The 26,075-nt window shown below is 41.1% G+C and overlaps 2 protein-coding genes across 7 annotated transcripts in view; both read left to right on the plus strand.

Moving 5' to 3' along the window:
- The window catches only part of TRPM3 (transient receptor potential cation channel subfamily M member 3), a 702,629-nt gene extending 689,457 nt beyond the window's left edge, over positions 1–13,172 (plus strand). For all 6 annotated transcript variants that reach the window (XM_070480359.1, XM_070480362.1, XM_070480360.1 and 3 more), the window contains one exon: positions 13,086–13,172. The gene's annotated coding sequence lies outside the window, so the exon portion shown is untranslated. The remainder of the gene's footprint in view (positions 1–13,085) is intronic.
- Positions 1–16,482, plus strand: part of KLF9 (KLF transcription factor 9) — a 28,273-nt gene extending 11,791 nt beyond the window's left edge. The window contains exon 2 of the mRNA XM_020902000.2: positions 13,086–16,482. Coding sequence (XP_020757659.1) covers positions 13,086–13,315 — 230 coding nt within the window. The 3' untranslated portion in view covers positions 13,316–16,482. The remainder of the gene's footprint in view (positions 1–13,085) is intronic.
- The last annotated feature ends 9,593 nt before the right edge of the window (positions 16,483–26,075 follow it).

The following is a 26,075-nucleotide window of genomic DNA, read 5'->3' on the forward strand; positions in this document are numbered from 1 at the left end:
AACACCAGACTATATGAATTAGTGGCTCACTCTGTTAAAGCTGGGAAAACCATTTGATGGTGGCACATGTGGCATGCATGAGTAGGGTCTGTGGTCATTGCAGCCTCACTCTCGTGCCAGCAGTATACAGAGGTTGAGCCCAGAGAGAAACAGCTGGAAATCTGGTGCTGTAGCAGCATCACTGATCGTCACTCTGGGTCACTGCGAGTGCCGTGACCTGGGAGGCCGGAGGAGGAAGCATTCACTTACCAGACAGCAGTCTCCTGTGTTTCCTGGTGTTACCCATTGTCTTTTGAGCCAATGGCTTCAGCTCTCTGGGTAGCACTTGCCCCTAGACTGGAAGCTGTAGGCGCGACATAAAATTTTACCTAAAGGCACACATGGAGAGGTTTTCCTTGCGCTTGCTAAGGATGCCAGAAATCTTGGTGGCCCTCAGAAAGCAGCTATGTCCTTGGGTAAGAATTCCACAGTCACGAGCGTGGGAAGCACAAAAAGGGAACTATTCAGAACCAGAGCTGAGTTCTCTGGAGCCCCGCTCCCTTCCCCACTGTTTCTGCTGTTGGGTGGGCAAACTTTTCTTTTGGTAATTTGGAGTCTCTCACTCTACTCTTTGTTAAGTTTTATTCTCTTTGGGTATGTGCTCACAAAATCAGAGTCCTCCCTCCCTTTCCTTTTGCCTTTCTTTCTCTTGGGAGTGACTTCTTTTGTGGGCAAGAGCCTTGTCTCTTCTGGCATCACGGGAGGGCTGTCCACATGGCGTGACGTCCTCTGACTTCCGGTCTCCCCCAGGGTGGCAGCCCCGGCTCGGGGTCGCATTCCTCGCAGTGGGTGTCCGCTGTGAGGAGGGCCTCCCCTCACCCGCGCCTTGTCCTCCCCTGGCGTCCTCCCCAGTGCCTGGACTCAGACTTGGGAACACACAGTCTCTTCCCCGACCCGACATTTGAAGGGGTGGAAACTCAGGCAGGCCCTTGAGACCCTTTTCTCAGCGTGGCTGCCCAACTCCTTAGGTGCCCCGATGAGTGTCGGGGGCTTCCCTAGAGGGGCTCGGACAGGCTCCGGGCACGCAGTGGGCCGGGCAGCACGGGCCACTGCTCTGAGCCCACCCAGACCCGTTTCTAACAGGAGAGTCCAGAAGGCCTGCCCTCCTCAGAGACCTCTGCGTCTGTTCCCTAAACACGGCCCCTCTGATTTCTCTCTCTCTGCAGCTCAGGTCTTGCTAGGAAGCTTTGGAAAATTAAGAGAATTTAAGGGTTTCAGCGTCTGCTTTACATTTTTAAAACTCTATTTTGAAACCTCAAGCTCAGCAGCAGCTTACTTGTTTTAACTGTCTCTCCCTCCCTGAGGCAGTGCGTCTTGAAAGGAGGGCCTGGGAGTAGGGGAATTAGAAAAACACGGAAGAGGCGAGCTCTACATTTAGTTAAGGCCTATGTTCTTCTTTCACCTCTAATCTTGTTCTGTGCTCAAAGCAGAGAAAGGGATTTGAAAACTGGTTCTAATCTAAGGGTGTCCTTGGTCAAGTCACTGGCCCTCTGAGTTGGCTTCACCTGAAACAGGTTTGAATTACATGGTCATAAAAATGACTCAAAATGCAAAGATACAAAGAATCTCCGTTCTCAGCTGAGTTTTGCCATCAAGCTTACGTATTCTTTTCAGTGGTTAGTTCCTGATACGTAATTGTTATGTATTTATTATTATTTTTTTCCCACAAAAACTGCGCAAAGGCAGCACACCACAGTCTGGGATGTGAGGAAGAATGCACTCGTGGGAACTGACTAATCTGGGCCTAGACCTGGCTGTGTGGACGTGGGACAATCACTGCGCCTCTCCGCCATTTCAGAGTCGCTGAGCTGGGACCGGGTAGCGGAGACAGGAAGATGTAATGACGTATCTCTTGCCGGGTTGAGCACCTAAAGAGTCAAGACTCTAGTCAGTCATCTTCATTTCTGAGGTCCTGGCACACGCGCCCTCTCATGAGTCAGTTGAGGTTAGGGATGTGCAAGCAGCGTTCAGACAGGCTGACTTGCTTCCGTACACCGGGACACCAGCTTCCAGTGAGGAAGTATGCGTGACAGATGTCACAGACGCCCACTTCCCAGTTCAGAACCCCAAATCTGGGGACAGGCTGCTTTCTGCAGATAAACACAGGGACCAGGAAGTAAAATCTCACATCCAGACTCTATCATGACTCTTGTATCAACAAATGAAATGTAAAAGGAAACCAGATCACAAGGATTCAGACAGAGAGAGGCCAGGAGCAAACCTTAATGTGATGGGATAGCATTCAGGCAGGATTATCCTTCTAATGCTATCAAGAATTTTTATTTTTCAGGACAGCTACCTGTGGAGATATAGTAGCAATATTTTTGGCAAACACGAGTCTCATAATTTCTTGATTTTTGAGTTTGGTACTAATTGGAATGATTTATGCAGGAAACTGTAGAATTGGCTATATCCAGACAATGTACACCTCTTCTTAAGTGTATGGGCACGTTAGCACTTGAGTAATAGAAATGAAAAGCAGTAAAGCATCGCTCACATTGTGTACCTGCAAGTTAGCATTAATTTTCCTGTGGGGAATGAGGATTGATGATAGTGGACAGTGAGGTGTCAATGGCCTGGGGTCAGTGCAGGGACCCGCCCCGGGCTCTGGGCTTCGGGCTTCCTGTCTTTGCCCGTCTGTCTCCCCCAGCTTTCTAAGGAGCCTATTTCTTGGTGGGGCAGGCCTACCGTCACTGCCTGTGTCAGTGTCTGAAGGGAGAGTCCTGTCTCTTCTTGCAGGGGCCATTTTCCTTTCATATATGAGACGAGGAGGTTGGGGAGGGATGAGAAAACAGAATAAAACCGTTTATTCTGAAAGTTTCTCACTTTCTCACAATTTGAGAAGGAAGCAGAACAATTCTTCACCTTTCTTCAGTTTTGGACACTTGAGTCTATTTCTCAATAGAGTGTAAATCCTCCCCTGCCCCTGGAATCTTGATCAATCCGTTAGTGGAAAAATTTGAACTCATACTCATCATTGTTATGTAAGACTCTTCTGGAAAAAAAAAAAAAAAAAGACTCTTCTGACTTCTCATTATGAAAGAAATAGTACTTAAAAAAAAATCAGAAAACATAGGGGGAAATTACCCCCCCAAAAAGTAGAGGTTACCCCCTCACCTGTAGATGACAATTTTTCATATTTTGTGTATATTCTTCCAAGATGTTTCCTCTCCATAAATGTTTGCACACATACACAGCAGATCATGCACTGCTATCTTGATTTAGCCGTGAATTGCTAACATCTATACAGAACCATCTAGAACCTTTGTAACAGGCACATATTATCCCTTTATGTGGAACACTGAAGTGTTCAACTAGATCTTCTTGGTTTGACATTTTTAGGTTGTTACCAAGTTTTACCTTTTATGAACAATGCTGGTATCCCTGTATATTTTCGTATTCTTCTCTTATTGTTACCACAGATCATTCCTGGACAAATGTATTACCAGAAGGTCCTGGAACAATTATAAGTTTCACCCATTCCTATTTTCTCATGCCACCATCAATGATTGGTATGTGAACATACTTTTTAACATTTTGACCATCCTGATGTATATTTCACTGGTGTTCTTGATTGGCATGTTTTGGTTACTTATGAGATTGAATATATTTTCATGTATTTATTAATTGGTTGTTAGTGTTTCTTTTTTTTCCTTAGATTATTCTGTTTGCATCCCTGCCGACTTCCCTGGTGGCTCAGACATTAAAGAATCTGCCTGCGATGCAAGAGACCTGGGCTCCATCCCTGGGTCGGAAAGATCCCCTGGAGAAAGGGAATGGCTACCCACTCCAGTATTCTTGCCTGGGAAATCCCATGAACAGAGGCTACAGTCCACGGGGTTGCAAACAGTCAGACACAACTGAGCGACTAACACTTTCTAGCTTTATTAAGTTGGGCTATGTTGATTTGCTAGTGACCTTTTTGTACCATAGATTTTAACCTTTTGTCTTATGCTGCATTTTCCTTCATTAGTTCACTGTTTTGGTTCTCTCTCTCTCTCTCTCTCTCTCTCTCTCTCTCTCTCTCTCTATATATATATATATATATATATATATATATATATAAAATTCTTAAATTCTCTCTCCTGTCTATGTATGATTTCCTCATTCCATCCTTTCTTAGGTTCAAAGCATGTGTCTTTTTTCAGATACCTTAATATGTGTCTATCGTTAACTAACATGCGGAAGTGCATCCCATGTAGGTTGTATGCACACTCTCCACCAGGTTCAAGAGGTGGATGATTTCAAAGAGCTGCAAATGCACACATTTTAACATTTTTACATATTTCAGACTGTCTTTCAAATAGGATACTGCCTTTGGTTTCATGTTTAGAAAATCTCTCCCTACTCCAGGATTCTAAAAATATTCACGTATATTTTCTTTTACCTTTGTGGTTTATATTTTACATTTATGTGTATTTGGAACTTGAATGAAATGTGTAAGGGTAGGGATTCAAGTTTAATTTTTTTTTTTTTTTACCAAATATCTATGCCATTTATTGAATTAAGTATTCTTTTCTTCAGTGATTTGAAATGACCCATCCCTGTAGTCTTGGGTTTATTTTCAGACTTGACTCTGCTCCACTGATTTGTCTTTTCCTATGGTGGTATTATAGTATCTTAATTATTACAGCTTTAATCATACATTTTAATAACTGATATTGCAAGTGCTCATTTGTTACTGTTCTATTACAAAATTTTCTTGGCAAGTTGAGCGTATTTATTCTTCCCAGTGAACTTTAAAATAATTTTGTCAAGTTCAAGAAGAATTTCTTTAGTGTGTGTTAGTTTTATAGATTAATTTGTACAGAATAGCCATACTGACACCATTGGGTCTTAACCATCCAAGATCATGGGAAATGTCCCATTTATTCATTCTTGTCATATCATAGTTATGATTTTCTTTGTGCAGGGCCTGAACTTTATTTTAGGCTTATTCTGACTAACTTTGGCTAGCATATAAGGAAACCACTGCTCTTTGGTATATTTATACCTATGAATGCATTTTTTTCTTCAAATTTTTTTATTGAAGTGTAGTTGATTTCAGGCTTTCTTGGTGGCTCAGTGGTAAAGAATCCACCTGCAAATGAAGGAGATGCGGTCTGGATCCCTGGGTTGGGAAGATACCCTGGATAAGGAAACAGCAACCCACCTCAGTATTCTTGCCTGGGAAATCCCATGGACAGAGGAGCCTTTTAATTTGTCCAAAAAGAAAGTTGTGTCAGTTGCAAGTAAATCTTATTTCGCCTCCTCCGTCCCACAATTTACTTCTCAATTTGTTATCTAATTGCATTCAGTAGCATTTCCTGAACAACATTTAAATAACTGTGATGATTGGGGCAGGAGTCTATTCCTGCCTTGAGCTTAACTTTAGTGGGAATGCTACCTTCTTTTACTATTGACCTTGCTGGGGAAAGGTTTGTATCTATATTCTTTATTCTTTAAGGAGCCATTTTGTTTTCCTAAAAAAAAAAAGGATAGATGTTGAATTTTATCAAATACTGCTCTACATTTTTGAAGGCAAGATGTGTATGTGTGCAGGTGAGGGTAAGTGGGGGTGAATTTATCCTGTTAAAATGAGGAATAATATCATTATGATTTCCCAATATCAAATTATCTTTTTATCTCTGGAATCCTAGTTGCTTTTTTGTAGTTATGAAAAATGCTATTTTTCCTCAAGAAACAGCCTTGATTTTGTACATCTGTGTGATGCTATGATTATTAATTGGCATTTTTAGAATTCTGTTTTGAAAAAGAGGCCTAAATTCCCTTAGATTTGTTTTACTAGACTGAGTTACTTTTGCTCAAAGCAGTGGAAGTATCAGGGTGTTTTTAACCCTCTTGTGTCAATTAAGTTTAGCCCATTTTCGGCTCTTCATGGAATTGTGGAAGGAGAGCCAGAGAGGGGAGGGTTGCGAATCCAGGCTGGGACTTCAGTGGCTGCCCGTCTGAGCTCAGGGGAGCCTGGACAGGGTTAGATGTATCCAGTTAGCAATCTCCAAGCTTGTCCTCTTTTTCATTCTATGCAGAACACTCAGCACTGTTCATTTCACAACTTTACACAGAAGAATAAGCCTCACTTGGCATTGTCAGCCAATCACCAGGTAGGGTAGAGGTTCTTAAAAGCAATGAGCCATCAAGTTGGCAAGTGCATAGCCAGCAGGCCCTACTTCATTTCTCTTGAACCTATTGGAGGCCCAGAAGACTTCTAGAGGCCTGACCTGTCTCTGTAAAGAAAATCTTTTACACGTTTGGTGCAGTGTTCAGTAGCCGCTTCAATCCAGTTTATATACTCAGAGCTGAGTCTGTCAGTGATAAGCACTTAGCTTGTTGCTGAAAGGGGAGGGGAGGGGAGTGGTGTATAAATAATGAGAACACACAGAAACTTGTGCTGTTAACAGCTCTGCTTCAGTAAAGCAGACTTTATTGTGTCGCTGCCTCTGGGTGTGTTTTCCTGTGAAGGCCAGAAATAAAGCACCACTCTTGTACATGTCTTTTATTTTTTTTTCCCCCAGGAGGATGGTGACTCTATCATTAATATGAAAGATAAGTTTAAATATTGTTTAATTAGTTGTTACTTTACCATATGATTTTTTTTTAATATATAAAGAAGGCTACCCATTCTTCTGGCATCTTAGACTTGAGCTAAAAGGAAGGGCTTGACTTGATCTACCCCCAGCTGCAGGATGCAGGCAAATCACAGCCCCTCTGAGGCCCATCCTTCCCTCTCTGCACATCATCTCCAGTCTCATTCAGCCTTAAATTCTCTTTCCTCTCTATGTATGATTTCCTCATTCCATTCTTTCTTAGGTTCAAAACATGTGTATTTTTCCAGATACCTTAACAAGTGTCTATCATTAACTAACATGTGGAAATGCATCCCATAGTAGATTGTATGCAAACTCTCCACCGGGTTCAAGAGGTGGATGATTTCAAAGGGCTGCAAATTGCAAATCACCAAGAAGAATTCAAGTCCCCTGCCTGCTTACTGCTTGGCTGGCGCAGTGTTTTATCAGAGGTGGAATTTGAATGCCTTTCTGTGTGGAAAGCATTCCCCAGTTGGCTCCAGATTCCTCTACAGTCTATGATACAGTCTAATATACTGGGCATTTCACCCACTTTTATTTTGTGTCTGATTCCTGAAGACATTTAGATTTACAAATTCTGGTGTGCACCAGATAGAGCATCAGGCCTGCAGGTTGAGATGGGGGGCAGCCAACTTTTTGTAAAGGACCAGATAGTAAATATCTAAGGTTCTGTGGTCCATACAATCTCTGCCACAACCACTCAGCACTGCCCAGTCAGGCTCCTCTGTCCATGGGGTTTCTCCAGGCAAGGATACTGGAGTGAGTTGCCATACCCTCATCCAGGGGATCTTTCCAACCCAGGGATCGAACCCAGGTCTCCTGCATTGCAGGTGGATTCTTCACCAGCCGAGCCACTAGGAAAGCTCAAATAAAAAGTCAGCCTAGATAATACATAAATAATGAGCATAATTTGTGTTCCAATGAAACTTTCTATGGGGACATGAAAACTTGAATTTCATATGATTTTTTCTTGTCACAAAATATTCGTTTGATTTTTTTTTTCAACCATTTGGTAAAAGCTAAGTATAAGGATAGTGTTTATTCCAGCAGGTCACACTTGACCTATGGGTCGAAATTTGCTAACTCCTGGTTTAGATCATCGACCAAAAGCCCCTGATGCTTTTCCAAAGGATCCAAGAAAAATCAAAACAATCCTAGAGCTTTTAGACTAGCAACTCACTTCCAAGTAGATCTATTTTTAAATGCTTAGAAACTGTAAGCTTGAATTATACACATTACATGAATCTAACAAAGGCTACTATTGGCTCTGATTTGCTCTGGGCCCTGTGGGTGGCTTTCTCCTCTCTTAAGCGCTCAAGGAAAAGGATGTTAGGGCAAGGACTGTACCTAGGTTAGAAGCAGTGAGAACAATCACGTGACAGCTGTAAGGGGCAGTGAAGAGAGAACAGCCAGGAGCTAGAACGAAAGTGAAGGCAGTGGGAACGGACCCTGATTATACTTGGAATGTTTGTAAAGCAATAAACATATATACTTAGTAGTTCTCCAGTACACACAGCTGATTCAGGCTTCATGACAATTTTCCACTGACTATCACTTCCATCTTGCTGAAACAGGGAATGCCTTTATTTCTTTTCCAATCTTAGCACATGCTGGAGTGGTCTTCTGACCCATTTTTGCCACAGTGGACACAGATTCATTCAACTAAATTAATCCCTCCTCACGATGCACTTGAAAGAGACACGTGCCAGTGAATAACTAAACCACATTACCACACCCTCAAGGAAACTGCCTCTGATGTGCATTTGTCCTAACAAGCATAGAGAAAACACGGAGCTTTTCCTTGTCATCACTTCCCTCCCACCAGATCATCAAGCAGTGGAGAGAGGGCTCCAGTAAAGGGAGAACAGAGAGGGGTTTCCGGTCTGTTTTTGTTTTTTTTGTTTTTTGTTTGTTTTACAGCTTTTCATGCTGTGAATTCCAACCATTCATTATATTTTTTTAACATGTTTAAAAGAACACTTCTCCATAGAGTCTTCATTGAGGTTAGAGAAGACTTTGCTGCTGCCTGATTCTGAAATAGCCCAGAAATCTTTACGTGTTCTGGGAAATTCTGAACAGGATTTGGTCTTATGAGAGACCTGGAGGATGAGCAGACTCGGTGCACGTACACACACGCACACAGTTGAGGCATTTACTAAAAGCTTGGCAGCACAGGTAGCACAGAAGTCAGACATGACATTGTCCTTGCCCCAGGAGGCTCAGACTTCTTGGGTTTTGATAAAACCTGCATTTTGCCTTTTGCTCAAAAGTTCTGCTGAACTGGGTACAAATGCTTTTTAATCCAACAGAAGTTACAAAACTGTCATTATAACTCTATGTTGGCGTTTTCAGAGGGTTCAGCTTGAAGCCCCTTCCTTGCACATCATCTGCCTTGGGAATTCACTGGCTTGCTGTATTGCCTTCGGCTGCTGTGGCTTTTCAGCTTAGAGCTCAGGGAGGAAGTATTTATACTTCGACCTTTGTATAGTGAATCTGTGTATAAAAATTCATTTTGCCCACATCGGGTTTCCCATAAGAGCAGGTAGGTTGTACATGGCGTGGTTACTGTTGCTCTGCTTAGAGAGCAGCAAATAAAATCTTAGTCATGTATAGATTGTCACAGAGGTGATAGCGGTATTTTGTTGTTATTCTCATTATTTTCACATCTCTGGCACAGGTTCGGAGAAGCTGGGGGAAAGAATCATTTTTGGATGACTCAGCTGCACCACACTGGGCAGCTCCCAGCCCTTTGAGCCTCTCTCTGGGTTTCAAGAAGGTGGGGACAGGAGTGAGACAATATTCACTCCTCACACCTACCTAAGGAGTGTCTGGAGACTTTTGTGGAAACCAGAGTTTGTGCCCTGAGTCTGTGAAGCAGCTGCTTTGGACTGTGCTTGGAAAGGCGTGAGGAGCAGGGACGCACGTACCCAGAGCTGGGGGCTAACAGTCACAAGAAGAACAAGTGATTCTCATCTAAAGCAGCTCCTTCTGCCTTTCTGCTTGGGTGGGTCCCTCACAAACATGGACATGGACTCTCCCCTGCCAGTCTAGGGGGCAGGAGGTCCCCAGTGCTGGCCTGATCATGTCTGGAGGGCGAGGATTAGCTGCATTTTAAGTGGGACAAGGAAACAGAGCATGAATCTGAGGAGAGCAACCATAATGGAAGGGATGTGGAAACACTGACGAGCGTTAAGCCGGTTTCCTCATTTGTAAAATGGGCCACCTTCATGGGGTGTCACATAAGAATTCAATGAGATAATACATGTGAAACCATTAGTCTGTACATGCACTTTTGTCATTCAGCTCAGTTCAGTCGCTCAGTCATGTCCGACTCTTTTTGACCCCCTGAACCACAGCACACCAGGCCCCCCTGTCCATCACCAACTCCCGACTCCACCCAAACCCATGTCCGTTGAGTCGGTGATGCCATCCAACCATCTCATCCTCCACTGTCCCCTTCTCCTCCTGCCCTCAATCTTTCCCACCATCAGGGTCTTTTCAAATGAGTCAGCTCTTTGCATCAGGTAGCCAAAGTATTGGAGTATCAACTTCAACATCAGTCCTTCCAATGAAAACCCAGGACTGATCTCCTTTAGGATGGACTGGTCTGATCTCCTTGCAGTCCAAGGGACTCTCAAGAGTCTTCTCCAACACCACAGTTTAAAAGCATCAACTCTTCTGAGCTCAGCTTTCTTTACAGTCCAACTCTCACATCCATATATGACTACTGGAAAAACCATAGCCTTGACTAGACGGACCTTTATTGACAAAGTAATGTCTCTGCTTTTTAATATGCTATCTAGGTTGGTCATAACTTTCCTTCCAAGGAGTAAGAGTCTTTTAATTTCATGACTGGAATTCACCATCTGCAGTGATTTTGGAGCCCCCCAAAATAGTCGGCCACTCTTTCCACTGTTTCCCCATCTATGTGCCATGAAGTGATGGGACCAGATGCCATGATCTTAGTTTTCTGAATGTTGAACTTTAAGCCAACTTTTCCACTCTCCTCTTTCACTTTCATCAAGAGGCTCTTAAGTTCTTCACTTTCTGCCATAAGGGTGGTGTCATCTGCATATCTGAGGTTATTGATATTTCTCCCGGCAGTCTTGATTCCAGCTTGTGCTTCTTCCAGCCCAGTGTTTCTCATGATGTACTCTACATATAAGTTAAATAAGCAGGGTGGCTGGAGAAGGAAATGGCAACCCACTCCAGTATTCTTGCCTGGAAAAATTCATGGACAGAGGAGTCTGGCAGGCTGAAGTCCATGGGATTACATGACTGAGCATGTGTGCACGAGGATGGAGGGAGATGGGTTGGTAGCAATAAACTGGTAGAACTAAAAAAAATAATAATAATAAGCAGGGTGGGAATATACAGCCCTGACGTATTCCTTTTCCTATTTGGAACCAGTCTGTTGTTCCATGTCCAGTTCTAACTGTTGCTTTCTGACCTGCATACAGGTTTCTCAAGAGGCAGGTCAGGTGGTCTGGTATTCCCATCTCCCTCAGAATTTTCCACAGTTTATTGTGATCCACACAGTCAAAGGCTTTGGCATAGTCAATAAAGCAGAAATAGATGTTTTTCTGGAACTCTGTTGCTTTTTCAATGATCCAGTGGATGTTGACAATTTGATCCCTGGTTCCTCTGCCTTTTCTAAAACCAGCTTGAACATCTGGAAGTTCATGGTTCACGTATTGCTGAAGCCTGGCTTGGAGAATTTTGAGCATTACTTTACTACCCTGTGAGATGAGTGCAGTTGTGCGGTAGTTTGATCATTCTTTGGCATTGCCTTTCTTTGGGACTGAAATGAAAACTGACCTTTTGTAGTCCTGTGGCCACTGCTGAGTTTTCCAAATTTGCTGACATTTGAGGGCAGCACTTTCACAGCATCATCTTTTAGGATTTGAAATAGCTCAACTGGAATTCCATCACCTCCATTAGCTTTGTCTGTAGTAATGTTTTTGTCATTATTTTAGTTTCTTTTAAAATTTTTATTTCTTTTTGACTGGGTATGTCCTCAATTCTAGGGGCTGTTAATGAACTGGATCTTCACTGAGGTGCATGGGCTTCTTGTTGCAATGGCTTGTGGAGCACAAGCTCCTAGGCATGTAGGCTTCAGTACTTGTGGGCTTATTAGCCTCTTGGCATGTGGTATCTTCCCAGACTAGGGATTGAACCTGTGTCTTCTGCATTGGCAGATGGATTCTCAACCACTGGACCACCAGAGAATCCCTGCCATTATTTTAGAATAATGTGAGTTGTTCTTTTATGAGAAATATAGAAGAACCTGGGATTATTTCATCCAAAAAAGAAAAGAGAAAGGCATGATGGCAGTCTTCAGATAGTTAAGGGACTATTATGTGGCTGAAAGAATAAGCTAATTCTTAGGGTTAAAATATGGCCTTCACAGGGAGGCAGGTTCATATCAGTAAGAGGTTTATTACAGGGATGCTCAGAAACAAGCAGGCTTCCTTGGCAAATATGGGGCTCTGCCACCAGACTTGTTCAGGCAGAAGCTGGATGGCCAGGCCCTCAGACACTTGAGGAGCGATACCAGCCCCTGGCAGGAGGTTGGTTGGATTAAATGCTCAGTTCTCTTCCATCTCTACAATGCCAGGAAACTTAGCAAGGGCTAAGGTTTGACTCCTCAGAACTCATGAAACCAGCAACAGCATTAAAAAAACCTGGAAAATGTAGTCTCCAAGGCTCTTTGGGGATCCATTGGGTATAAAACAGCCAGCTCACTCATTTACCTAACAGAGATGAGTCTCAGCTGTTTCTTCATGGTATTGCTTTGTTAGGGCTGCCATGACAAAGTTCCACAGACTGAGTGGCCTACCAGCGATCCCCAACCTTTTTGGCACCAGGGACTGGTTTCATGAAGGACAGTTTTTCCATGGATGAGATGGTGGGGATGGTTTCAGGATGATTCAAGTGCATTACATTTATTGTGCCCTTTAATGCCACCACTGATCTGACAGGAGGTATTGGTCCATGACCCAGAAGTTGGGGGCCCCAGGCTTTTAACAGCAGAAATTTATTGCTCACGGTTTTGGAGGCCAGGAGTCCAAGATGAAGATGGTGGCAGAGCCAGTTTCTTCTGAGGTCCATCTCCTTGGCTGGTAGATGGCCACCTTCTCCCAGCATCTTCACATAGCCTTTCCTGTGTGAGGCAGTGACCTAATCTCCTCTTCTCATGAGGACACCAGTCGGATTAGGGCCCATCCTGATGACCTCATTCATGTAACCTCAGTCAACTCTTTAAAGACCCTGTCTCCAAATACAGGTACATTCTGACTGAAGTACTGGGTGTTAGGACTTTGACTAGGGGCAGACAGTTCCGCCGGAACAGAGAGGCGTTATCCTTTTGCGTCATGGTGATAAGGCCGTCCACCAGGACCAGCCTGGAGAGTTTGGTGACAGGTCCTTTAACCTCTGTCCCTGATTCCCTCCTCGTAGGTGAACGGCCCTTCCCCTGCACATGGCCAGACTGCCTTAAAAAGTTCTCGCGCTCCGACGAGCTGACTCGCCACTACCGAACCCACACAGGGGAGAAGCAGTTCCGCTGTCCGCTCTGCGAGAAGCGCTTCATGCGGAGCGACCACCTGACCAAGCACGCGCGGCGGCACACAGAGTTCCACCCCAGCATGATCAAGAGATCCAAAAAGGCACTGGCCAGCCCTTTGTGAGGCGCCGCCCCTCGGCCAGGAGGGACAGACCTGGAAGGACGAACTACTCCCAGCGAAGGATGGACACGCGCGAACCACGGGCCCGGGAGGCGTGCTGCCAGCCTAGGAAGTTGCTGTTCTTTGGTCTCTAGTCTCATTTTCCTCTCCCCGCGTTGTTTTTAAAAGCACATTGTAGCCTGAGATCAAAGTCAACACTTGGCCCCCTTGCAGAGGCAACTCTGAACTGTCTCTGACTGTTGGAGGGAAGGCAAATGCTTTTTTTTTTCCCTCTCCGTAATTTTTTTGGGGGGTTGTGGTGGGTGGGGGGAGGGAGTCAGGTCAAGACTGGGGTAGAATTTTAAAGATACAACACTGGTGTACATATGTCTGACTGGGTGAGTTGACCTGTGGCATCACACAGTGATTCTGGGCCCTTTCTGCTTGCTGTCTTTCAGAATTGTTTTCTTACCTTTTAATGTAATGACGAGTGTGCTTCGGTTTCTTTAGCAAAACCACTCTCTTGAATCATGTTACCTTTTGAGATACAAAACGCCATAGCACAGCTGTCTTTATTGCAAGCAAGAGCACATCTACTCCAGCATGATCTGTCATCTAAAGACTTGAAAACAAAAAAGTTACTTATAGTCAATGGGTAAGCAGTCTGAATTTATACTAATCAAGACAAACCTTTGAAAGGTTACACTGAGTACAGAACTTTCAAACCTTGCTTTGTATGAATTGTACTTTTTGAACATAAGCTGCACTTTTATTTTCTAATGCAGAGGATGAATAAGTTAAGTACATGCTTTAAGGATAGAAGCAGACATTCTGTTTGGAAACGCATTATAATCTGCTTATTTTACAGTACATGTTTCCCTGTGAAATGGCAAAGATGTGAGGGCAGAATATATACAACAGATGCTGAAGGAGAAGGAGGGTAGTACTTTTTCTTTTTAATTTAAAAAAACAAACAGAATTTTAGCTCTATTAACTGTTCAAAATTTCCCAATCCTTTTAATTAACCTCATCTTATTGTACCATAATGCCACGAACAGGAGGGCTTTGACTCTGTTGGGTTTTATTTGAATGAGTGCATAATGGTAACTAGCTCTGGGAACGTCTGCTTTCTGGGGAAAAGCATTGTTGGTTACCATCTCATATTCCTACAAAACTCCCACTAACAGGTGCAAGAGTTATGTAAAAAGAAAAGGGGGGTGAAATGTGAAAAGAAAAGTAATACATCCCTGTAAGTAGTGAGTGCTAAGGGAAAATACCACAATGATTTCAGAGGAGACTGCAGAGTCGTCTCTTTTGGAAAAGGAAGGCACATGGAATATGTAGGGATGAAAATGCATCACTGTATCTTTTACATTTTACATCAGTAGCCTCACCACTATAGATCTTGTATCCAGGTGTCTAAAATGGCCTCAACCACTACATCCATAATATGCCATTTATCTGATAAGATAATTTTGGCCTTTATGTGGTCAGAAAAATGAACTGAGTTTTCATCATTAAGAAGAAACCTCAAATAGGGGAGTCAGCAGTGATGGTGGAGGAAATGTTTACATATTTTTTTCATCAGAAACATTTTCTGACAATTTTATCTGATATTTAAAACAGGGAGCTATGGTGCACTCTAGTTTATACGTGTGCTATGAGATGTGTTGTGTAAACCTGGGGTGCCCACCTGTTGGTGAACTCATCATTTCACCTGACACATGCTTATTTCCAGTTCAGAACCAGTGTGGGCTCCTGCAGCAAGCATGGGTCACAGCTGATTCCAACTTCCAATACAATAGCCATCACCTGCATGGTGTTTTTCTTTTATTTGTTTAACCAATGTAGTTGTATTAGTAGTTCTATAAAAAGAACTGCTTTTAACATTAGGGACTGGGAGCAGTCCATGGGATAAAAAGGAGAGTGTTTTCTCACGGGAAAACATGTCAGGAAAAATAAAGAACACTTTCTACCTCTGTTTCAGATTTTTGAAACGCTTATTTTAAACCAAATTTTAATTTCTGTGTCCAAAATAAGTTTTAAGGACATCTGTTCTTCCATACGAAATAGGTTAGGCTGCCTATTTCTTACTGAACTCATGGAATGGTTCTGCTTGTGATCCGCTGCACGCTGCCTTTTAATGAGTGAGGAGTTTGGGGTTGCCTAGCAACCCACTAACTTGTACAAACTCATCTTTCCCTCACAGAATGAAATGAAGGAAAACCAAGCAAAGTCAGTGAAAGACAATCTTTATAGTTTCAGGAGTAAATCTATATATGGCTTTTGTCCAGCACTTAGATGGATGTAAATGCAGCAACTTGTTTAAAAAAAAAAAAATGCACAATTTACTTCCCAAAAAAAAGTTGTACTTGCCTTTTCAAGTCGTTGAAGAACTCACATTTGATATTCTCTTATATGTTATAATAATATAACGTATAAACTCAAGGCTTTTTATTCTTTGTGATAACTCCTGTTTTAACATGTCACAAAACAGGAACCAGCATTCTAATTAGATTTACTCTATCAAGATATGGTTCAAATAGGACTACTAGAGTTCGTTGAACACTAAAACTATGAAACAGTTACTTTTTATATTAAAAAGACCATGGATTTAACTTTAAAAAATCCAAATGCAGGATAGTAATTTTTATTTACTTTTTTAACCAAACTGAATTTTTTGAAAGACTATTGCAGGTGTTTAAAAAGAAAGAGAAATTGTTTTATCTAATACTGTAAGTAGTTGTCATATTCTGGAAAATTTAATAGTTTTAGAGTTAAGAGAACTCCTCTCCTTGGTTAGGGAAGAAGAAAGCCCTTCGCCACTGTGGAACGATGCCCTGGCTTTAAGGTGTAGCCCTACATCATGCTTCTTTTGAGAATTATATTTGGTAGTTATAATTACAGAAACTGATTAGTTGTCAGTTTGCAGGTAGATTTAGCACAGTACTCATCACTCTGGATAGATTGAGATGTTCTTTCACAACAGATAAATGATCTGTAACACTGTAAGATACTGATCTTTACAACTGTTTAATCAGTTTTATTTTTGTACAGTATTAGTGACCTAAGTTATTTTGCTGTCCCATTTTTGTAAATCAAATGAAATTATAAGAGGATTCTGACAGTAGGTATTTTGTACATATGTATATAAGTTGTCCAAATAAAAATAATAAATGATAAAGATCAAATTGTTCCAGCCATTTGTGTTCTAAAAGGGGTGTGTTTTTGTCACACTGGAGGTTACTTTTTTAACCAGTGCTCACAGGGTTTTATGATGAGTACACAGATGATTTACTCTAGGCCTTTCAACATGTGAGATATTTGTGTAGACCTGTCTGTATTTACTATTCACAGACCTCTGAGGAAGGAGATGGAATGGAGGCTGCGTGAAACTACTGTATTATACTGAAGGGGAATATTTATATTTTCAGGTAAATCACTTAAAGAGATCTATAAAGCTTATAACTGTTCTGGGGTAAACTAGGAACTAGAGAACATTACTCAGATTATTCTCTTGAGATATGGTATTGATAAGAACTCACAAATTGAAGTCTCAAAGGCAAAACAGTAAAACCATAAAACCAAGTGAAGATGAACACCAAAGAGTGTGTGTGTGTGTGTGTGTGTGTAATTTCGTCTAGATAATCTAAAACCTATAATCACAGTATAATCTAGTATAAGTAGATACTAGCTAGCTAGTATTTATTAAGCTTTTATTGTGCGTCACAGTGCCAAGTGTTCAGTACATTTTTCTCATTTTATCTTTACAGCAGCTCTGTACAGCTCCTCACAGAAGATACCACTGTTATCCACATATTTCAGATGGGGAAATTACTAACTTGCTAACACATTCTAGTAAGTAGTGTAGACCATATTTAAATCTGGATCTGCTGACCCGAAGCCTCCATGTTTCTATGCTTACTACATCAGGTTATTTGCATTTGACCCATGTTATTGAGCAGCTGTTAATGCCATGCATTGTTGTCACTGAGGACACATACATGACAAAAACACACAAACTCTCTTCATTCAAGGAGTTTATATGTTAGGGGATGAAAACCCATAAACAAGTAAACAAAGTATCCATATAATTTCAGACGGTGATAAGCAGTGTGATGAAAATAGAGTTGGGTGACTTGGGTGTTGGTTGGGGAAAGCCTACTGTAGGTTGAGTCTCCCTGAAGGGACTTACACATACGAGCTGGGAGCTGGGTGACACGGAGGAGCCAGGCCTGCAGATATGGAAGAAGTGAGAAGAGCCAGTGCGAGGAGTTTGGCAGGAGGGTGATCGGGATTTTGGAGGAACTCAAGGAAGGGGTGGCTGGAGTATAAACAAGGAAGGTGAGAGTGGATGGGGTGGTTGGCACAGGCCGGATCATGAGGTCTGTATTGCAGGTTACAGTGTAATGTTTGATTTTGATTCTAAGAGGGGGCAATCTCATGGAAGGACAAGCAGAAGACGGTTATGATCAGATATACATTTTTCAAGAAGCTGTTTTTGGGTGCTGTGTAGAGAATGGATTTTAGAGGGGCAAGAATAGAAGCAGGGAGACTGGTATTAGTCCAGGCAAGAGGTGATGATTACTTGGATCAGTGGAGGTAGGTAGAAGTGAATAGTTCCAAAAGTGCCTCATTTAGTCTTGAAGATGGTAGGATGTCGGGGGTGAATGATAAAAAGCTCCAGTCATGACCCTCAGGTTATTACGGCCTGAGCAACAGGTTAATGCAGTTGGATGAGGTGGAGGAAAGGAGATGGCTGGTGTGAAGGAAAGCTGTGGACTCGTCTGTGGACATATTGCCCGTCAGACGTCACAGGGACGTGTTGAGAGAACAACAATTATACATACTAGTTTAGAACTCATAGAAGTGTGGACTGGAGATTTGGAAGTCACAGGCATGTTTGATGTAACTGAAGCCACAGGAATGGGTGGGATCACCTGTGGTAGAATAGAGTCTAGAACAGAGGAGGAGGGAGGGGGGACAGAAAGGTAGCTGAAGAAATAACAAAACTTAGAAAACTGCAGGGTCCTAGAATAAGGCACTGGGGTTCCCAGGTGGCTCAGTGGTAAAGAACCCGCTTGCCAAATAGGAGATGTGGGTTCCATCCCTAGGTCAGAAAGATCCCTTGGAGAAGAAAATGGCAAGCCACTCCAGTATTCTTGCCTGGGAAATCCCATTGACAGAAGAGCTTGGTGGGCAACAGTCCATGGGGTCTCAAGAGTCGGACATGACTTCGAGACTAAACAATAACAGAACAAGGGTTGGGGTGGGGCTGGAGGGAGGTTAATCAATTATGTTGAATGTCACTGGGGGCTGTAGTAAGACTAGTGCTAAAATGTGTCCATAGTACTCAGGTGAGGTATTTGAGGTGATTGGTGAAACTTATTAGTGCTGCAGTAGAATAGTGGAAATAGACATCTGGTTGGGAAGGGGGAAGAGTAATTAGAAGGTGGAAAATCATAAAATAGTTGTTTCTTGTACAATTTGCAGAAAATTTAAAAAGCAGAAAGAGCCCTGATCAATACATAGCACAAGATAGGAAAAAGAAAGGAAACACAGAAATAGACAAAAATAAGGAAAGTAGAATCCACATGGCACCAAAATTTCCTTATTTAAAGTTATATTTTCAGTTGAATCAAAATATGAAATTGTGTGTGTGCATATTTCACAAGAGCTTCACTTGAAATGAAATAACAAGGATTATCTTTATCCAGTAAAAATAAATTATTTTTTTTGTTGACCTCTTCCTTAAGTGTTGTCATATTGAAATCAGAAAAGAATAGAATTTAATGAAAAAAATGGATGAAAGAAGGGATTACTTTATTACGGGTACATTCTATATTGAAGATGTAACAGTGGCTAGTAACATTCCATCAAAATATATGACACACAAAAAAAGCCAGGAGAATTTCATGAAAGCTATAGAATTGCAATCTTACCTAAATAGGAGACGACTTTGGTAATATGCATCTTTTCAAATATTCATGAAACATGTTCAAAAATATAAGATACAAGATAATAAGTAACAGAAATTATACTTTCTGATCAGCAGGCAGTAAAGGGAACAATTCATAACAAGTTGTCACTCACCTAGAGCCAGATATCCGGGAGTGTGAATTCAAGTGATCATTACTATGATCAAAGCTAGAGGCGGTGATGGAATTCCCGTTGAGCTATTTCAAATCCTAAAAGATGATGCTGTTTAAATGCTGCAGTCAATATGCCATCTTATTTGGAAAACTCAGCAGTGGCCACAGGACTAGGAAAAGGTCAGTTTTCATTCCAATCCCAAAGAAAGGCAATGCCAAAGAGCATTCAGATTACAGTTGCACTCATTTCAGATGCTAGCAAGATTATGCTCAAAATCCTTCAAGCTAGGCTTCAACAGTGCGTGAACTGAGAACTTCCAGATGTACAAGCTGGATTTAGAAAAGGCAGAAGAACCAGAGATCAAATCGCCAACGTCTGCTGGATCATAGAAGAATCTAGGGAATTCCAAAAAATCATCTGCTTCATTGAGTACACTAAAGCCTTTGCTGTGTGGATCTCAACAAACTGGTAAATTCTAAGAGAGATGGGAATACCAGACCACCTTATGTGTCTCCTGAGAAACCTGTATGCAGGATAAGAAGCAACAGTTAGAACTGGACATGGAACAAGGGACTGATTCAGAATTGGGAAAGGAGCACCTCAAGGCTGTATATTGTCACCCTGCTTATCTAACTTATATGCAGAGTACATCATGCCGAAATGCTGGGAGGGATGACTCACAAGCTGGAATCAAGATTGCTGGGAGAAATGTCAACAACCTCAGATATGCAGATGATACCACTTTAATGGCAGAAAGCAAAGAGGAACTAAAGAGCCTCTTGATAAAGGTGAAAGAGGAGAGAAAAAACTGGCCTAAAACTGAATATTCAAAAAATGAAAAACATAGCATCCAGTTCCATCACTTCATGGGGAATAGAAGGGGAAATAGTGACAGATTTTATTTTCTTGGGCTCCAAAATGAGTATGGACAGTGACTGCAGCCATGAAATTAAAAGATGCTTGTTCATGGGAAGAAAAGCCATGACAAACCTAGACAGCATATTAAAAAGCAGAAAATAGCTTTGCCAACAAAGGTCCATATAGCCAAAGGTATGGTTTTTCCAGTAGTCATGTATGGATGTGAGAGTTGGACCATAAAGAAGGCTGAGCACCAAAGAATTGTTGCTTTTGAATTTGTGGTGCTGGAGAAGACTCTTGAGAGTCCATTGGACAACAGGGAGATCAAACCAGTGTCAATCCTAAAGGAAATCAACTCTGAATATTTTTATTGGAAGGACTGATGCTGAAGCTGAAGTTCCAATACTTCAGCCACCTGATGTGAAGAGCCAGCTCATTGGAAAAGACCCTGATGCTGGGAGAGACTGAGGGCAGGAAGAGAAGGGGGCAACAGGATGAGATGGTTGGATAGTGTCACTGACTCAATGGACATGAGTTTGAGCAAACTCAGGGAGATACCGAAGGACAGGGAAGCCAGGCGTGGTGTAGTTCGTGGGGTTGCAAGGAGTAGGACACGACTTAGCATCTGAACAACCACAGCAATATCTTAATTCTTAATGAAGAGAAAATACAAATTATAATCAGTTTAAGTCAATAAAAATAAGAGAAAAACTATATATCCAAAATATACCCAAAAGCTTTACTTAGAAGAAAAATTCAGAGCCTTTGTTGTTGTTTAGTCACTAAGTCATGTCTGAGTCTTTGTGACCCCATGGACTGTAGCACACCAGGCTTCCCTATCCTTCAACCATTTCCTGGAGTTTTTTTTATATGTTTTTATTATTATCCATTAAAAATAAACTAAACAATCAGTTCAAGAAGCAAGAAAGTGAATAAAATCTGGGAAAATCATGAAGAAAGAATAGATTAAACCTAAGAGGTAGATCTTTGAAAAGACCAAAAAATGTCCCTCTTGATAAAGCTAAATGGCGAAAATAGAAAATCTAAATAAATGCATGATACTACAAATGAAAAGAGAGATTAGCTATAGATATTATAAAATAAATTGGGGTATTTTGATTAAATTGCTTTCTTAGGAAAAGAACAATTTTGATGAATAGTACAGTATAGACCAAAAACTATAAACAAAGTTAACAAATGTCAGAGAATTTCAGCACCTAGATAATTTTATAGGCAAAATCTTTCAAATCTTTAAGGAACCAATATCTTCTTTAGAATTTAAACTGTTAGAACATAAAGCATAGAAAATAATGGGAAACATTTCAGTTCATTTAGGAAGCTAGTTTAACCCTGACTTAAAAGAATCAAGAATATTTTGTAAAAGAAAAATAATATAGGAGAATTTGCTCTACCAGGAATTACAGCCCATTTTAAAGACATAAGAATTTAATACATAAGTGACATTCCAAGTCAATGGGGAAAGCATGAATTATCCATTGTGTTTAGCCAGTTAATTATCTAAAAACTATATACCAAATTAACTCCTATATTAATAACTATTTAAATAGAATTATTAAAGCACTTGAAGAAAATATAGGTGAAGATTCACAAATCATGCTTTGAGGAAGAACTCAAATATACAAATCTAAGAGTAGAAGTCAATAACAGAAAATTAGTAGATTTAACTATTTAATAATGTGAAGCTGTTATTAAAAAATTAACCTAAACAAAATTGAAAGGTAAGATATGGAAAAGTGCACCTCAAAAGGGTTAGTATTTTTAATATATATCTTCTTACAGGTCAGTATAAAAAAACATTTAGAAAAATTCAAATAATATGAACTAACACTTTAAAAAATGATAAAAATAGTCAAACATTTAAAAATGTTCACTATGCTTTCAGTCAAAGCCACAATATTAAAAAAATGAGTTAGTTATATTTTGGAGAAGGAAATGGCAAACCACTCCAGTATTCTTGCCTGAAAAATCCATGCGCAGAGGAGTCTGGCAGTCTATATAGTTCTTGGGACTGCAGAGAGTTGGACATGACCAAGTGACTGAGCAGACACAGTTGTATTTGCCTAGGCAATTAGTGAAGATTTAAAAAATAAAGCAACCATTTCGTCAGAAATTAGGAGAGATGAACACATTGTTAGTGGGAATCCAGACTGGCACATGTTTTCTAGGAGACAATTGGGCCACAGAATTTAAAAACTATAAAAATGTTCTGAAGACTTAAAGAAGCAGTGTCTGGAAGGGAGGTTGATACGGGGCATCTACGCTCCTTATATTGTCCCTCTTCCCCTTCACTCCAGCTCACTCAGGCTCCCATCATGTCCCACCTATATTCCTCAAATAGCCTCCTAACTAGTATAGTTTCCTCCATATTTTCTTTTAACATGATCATCTGCTTTGCCATGTCAGCGTTCTAAAGATAAACCATCCATGTTGTTTTGTTTTGCCAGTATCTCCCATGTTCCCCTCACTTACAGGATTAAGGTCAGTTGTCAGTGTGGCTTGCAAGGTTCTCCATGTCCTGACCCCTGCCAAATTCTCTAGGCATACCCCCACTGTTTTGCCGTCCGTTCATAATACGCATCTGCTGATAATTTTTACAGATGTGTTACTTCTATTCATATTCTTTCAGTTAATTCAGTCCTGTCCTCCCCGTCCCCATCACTCTATTTCTTTGCAGAGAAGGCTCTGTGTGCATACTTGCTAAGTTGCTTCAGTCATGTCTGACTCTGCAATCCTATGGACTGTAGCCTGCCAGGCTTCTCTGTCCATGGGATTCTCCAGGCAAGAATACTGGAGTGGGGTGCCTTTCCCTCCTCCAGAGGATATTCCTGACCCAGGGATCGAACCTGCATCTCTTACTTCACCTGCATTGGCGGGTGGGTTCTTTACCACTAGTGCCACCTGGGAAGCCCTAGTAAAGGCTATACCTTCCTTTAGAAAGCTTTGTATGACTTCCTGGGCTGGATTAAGTACCCCTCCATTTGCTCCCACAAAACACATTATCTACTCCCACATTATTTTTGTGAAATTCATTCATGTCACTGTAAGTAGTTGTAGTTTGTTCACTCTCATTTCTCTATTCAATCATCAAAATATTTCACAATCTTCACAACTGTTATTGAATAATTACTTCAGATATGGGTTAATGTGTGTAGTGCTTCTGTTAGCGTTCTTGTGCATGTGTTTTGGTAAACATGCACTCATTTCTGTTGGGTAAACTGCTCAATCACAGGAGGAGGTAGGCAGAATAATAAAAGCAGCCATTTAGAATCCTTGCCCTAATGATAAGTTTTCCAGGTGGGCTTAGTAATAGGGAGATAACCAGGTGGGCCTAATATAATCACAACTGCTTTCAAAGCAAGCGCTTTCTTCATCTGGGAGCAGACGAGGGAGCAGACATGAAGCACAAGGAATACTTGCTGCGCTGTTGAGGGCCTGAGGACACAGGGGTCCACACTGCAAGGACTGGAAAGTGGCCTGTAGGAGCAGAGGGTGGCCTCAGCTGGCCCCCAGCAAGGAAACAGGGCATCGGCCCTACATCAAGGTCCTGAATTTTGCCAACAGTGAGTTAGGGATGTGGGGTTCTCCCCAAAGCCTCTAGATGAGGACTTATCCTCCCCAACGCCTTGATTTCAGCCTTGTGATATTCTGAGCAGATCACCCAGCCACGCTGTGATGGACTTCTGATCTACAGAACTGTAAGCTAAAAATAATTCTGTTCTTAAGTTTGTGGTAATTTGTTATATAGCAGTAGAATACTAATATGTAAAATTTCCATATATTCGTTTTAAAAGATGCTGCCAACAGCCATGTATGAGAGTTTCAGTTGCTCTATAAAATCAATACATGTTGCTTTTAACATAGTCACAAAATACAAAGCATCTAGTAAAAATCTGCCTGATTATTGAACCTAAGTATTAATCATTAGCAAAACAAAATTAAAAGTGAAATATAGCATTCAGTATCTCGAGTAAAATATCATATAAGTTATAATATTCATTTCTTAAAAACTGTAAAAATATTCATATCATTGACTAAGCAATTGCATGTTCAAGGAATTATCATGAATGTCTGTGAAGGTTGAGTTGCAAAAATGTACCTGGTGGTATATATTGTTTATATGTATTGTTTATAATAGTGAAAACTTGAAAACAATCTCCATATTTAGTTCTAATGAACCCTTTAACAATGGAATATGGTGCATCCATTACAAATGATATAGAACAGCTTTACACCAAAGATATTCTGTAGAACGTTAATTTTCCAAATGTTCTAGAAAGATTCCATGATTAAATAGGTTAAATGAGAGATACTCTGGGCAAAGTGACCCAGGTTTCTCTACTGGAGCTCTTTGCAAGCCTTTGTTCTAATCAAACAGCCATTGTTAACGTCTGAGGCTGGGACAGTATAGCATTGCACAAATCTATTTGATTATGGTCAGTTTGTTTCCTGGGACATTTTGCAAATTAGATTTTAGGAAATGACACAAAAGCATGTTCATGATATATATATTTGGTGCAAAAAGTGGTATGAATAGCATAGTCCTACTTTAACATGTAGAATGTAAAGGATATTATACAAAAATGTCAAATGTGATTATGTTGATGGAGGGTTTTTATATCCCTTATCTGTCTTTTTCTAAAGTTTATATAAAATTAATATAAGCTACAATTGTAAAAAAAGAGGAAAAAGGAAACACCAGAAGTCAATCTAACTACCATTTCTTGGATGAGCAGTATTAAAGCCGTAGCTCTTGCACTGGGATTAACCTGCTCTATGGTCTGGCTGAATTAAATTCATTCATGATCTACTGCTGGGCTGCCTGTCTTTACCATGGCAGGCCAATCTGGGGGTCAAACGCTCCAGTCAGTTTGGGTTGATTTGGGGTGGCCTCTGGGACTGTTGCGCATTCCCTCCTCTGTGCTCTAATTCAGGCACGCCTGGTTGCCTTGGCACCAAAGGTCTGTCTTCCTGAGTTTCATCTCTTCCAAGTACAGCTTCTTCTCCTCCGTTTTTCACTATCAACTCACGTCTTCCCAGGTTGCAGTACCACATTGAAGGGTTACTGAAAAGACCAACCCATGTTCAAACCCTACCTGCGGGCCAGGTGGAGGCACTTAATCTCTGAGTCTCACTTTTCCTCAACTATGAAAAGTGTACATATATATATAATACTGTAGTATTAGTAATATGTTATTACTTATACACATTGTAATAGTACTGTTGTGAGGAGTAAATCGAGATTTAAACACAGTACTAGGTTTTCAAGAAATATTCTTTCCACCTCTCACTCCTAGAGTTAACATGGCCATCCGTTAGCAGTAAGAGCTATCACCTGGTTTCTTTCTTGTGGGTGGGTCCTGTTTTCTTACATCAGCCTTTGCTTATGAAAGAGATTGAAATAGGGTGAGCAGGTGGCGTTGATATTGGTGTCAGCAAACGATGGTCCCTGGTCAAATCTGGTCCACAGATCATTTTTATAGTCTGCAAGTTAAGAATAGCTGCTGCAGTTTTAAATGGTTGAAGAAACCAAAGAGAATTTTATATCAGACACTTGAAAGTGATATAAAATTCAAATGTCAGTGTTTGTTAATTTTCACTGGAAGACAAGCACTCACTCACTTGCATGTTGTCTATGACTGCTGTCATGCCATGTCTGTTGAGTATGCATGACAGAGACTGTACAGCCTACAAAGCCATGTTTACCATCTGACTCTTCGCAGGAAAAAAATCTACTGACCTCTACCCTAGGCTCCTTCTTTCTTTTGTTCTTTTTTTAAAAAGTAATGTTTACTTCTTTTTGGCTGTGCTGGGT

The sequence above is a fragment of the Odocoileus virginianus genome, chromosome 18 (genome assembly GCF_023699985.2).
Source record: "Odocoileus virginianus isolate 20LAN1187 ecotype Illinois chromosome 18, Ovbor_1.2, whole genome shotgun sequence".
Taxonomy (NCBI): Eukaryota; Metazoa; Chordata; class Mammalia; order Artiodactyla; family Cervidae; genus Odocoileus; species Odocoileus virginianus.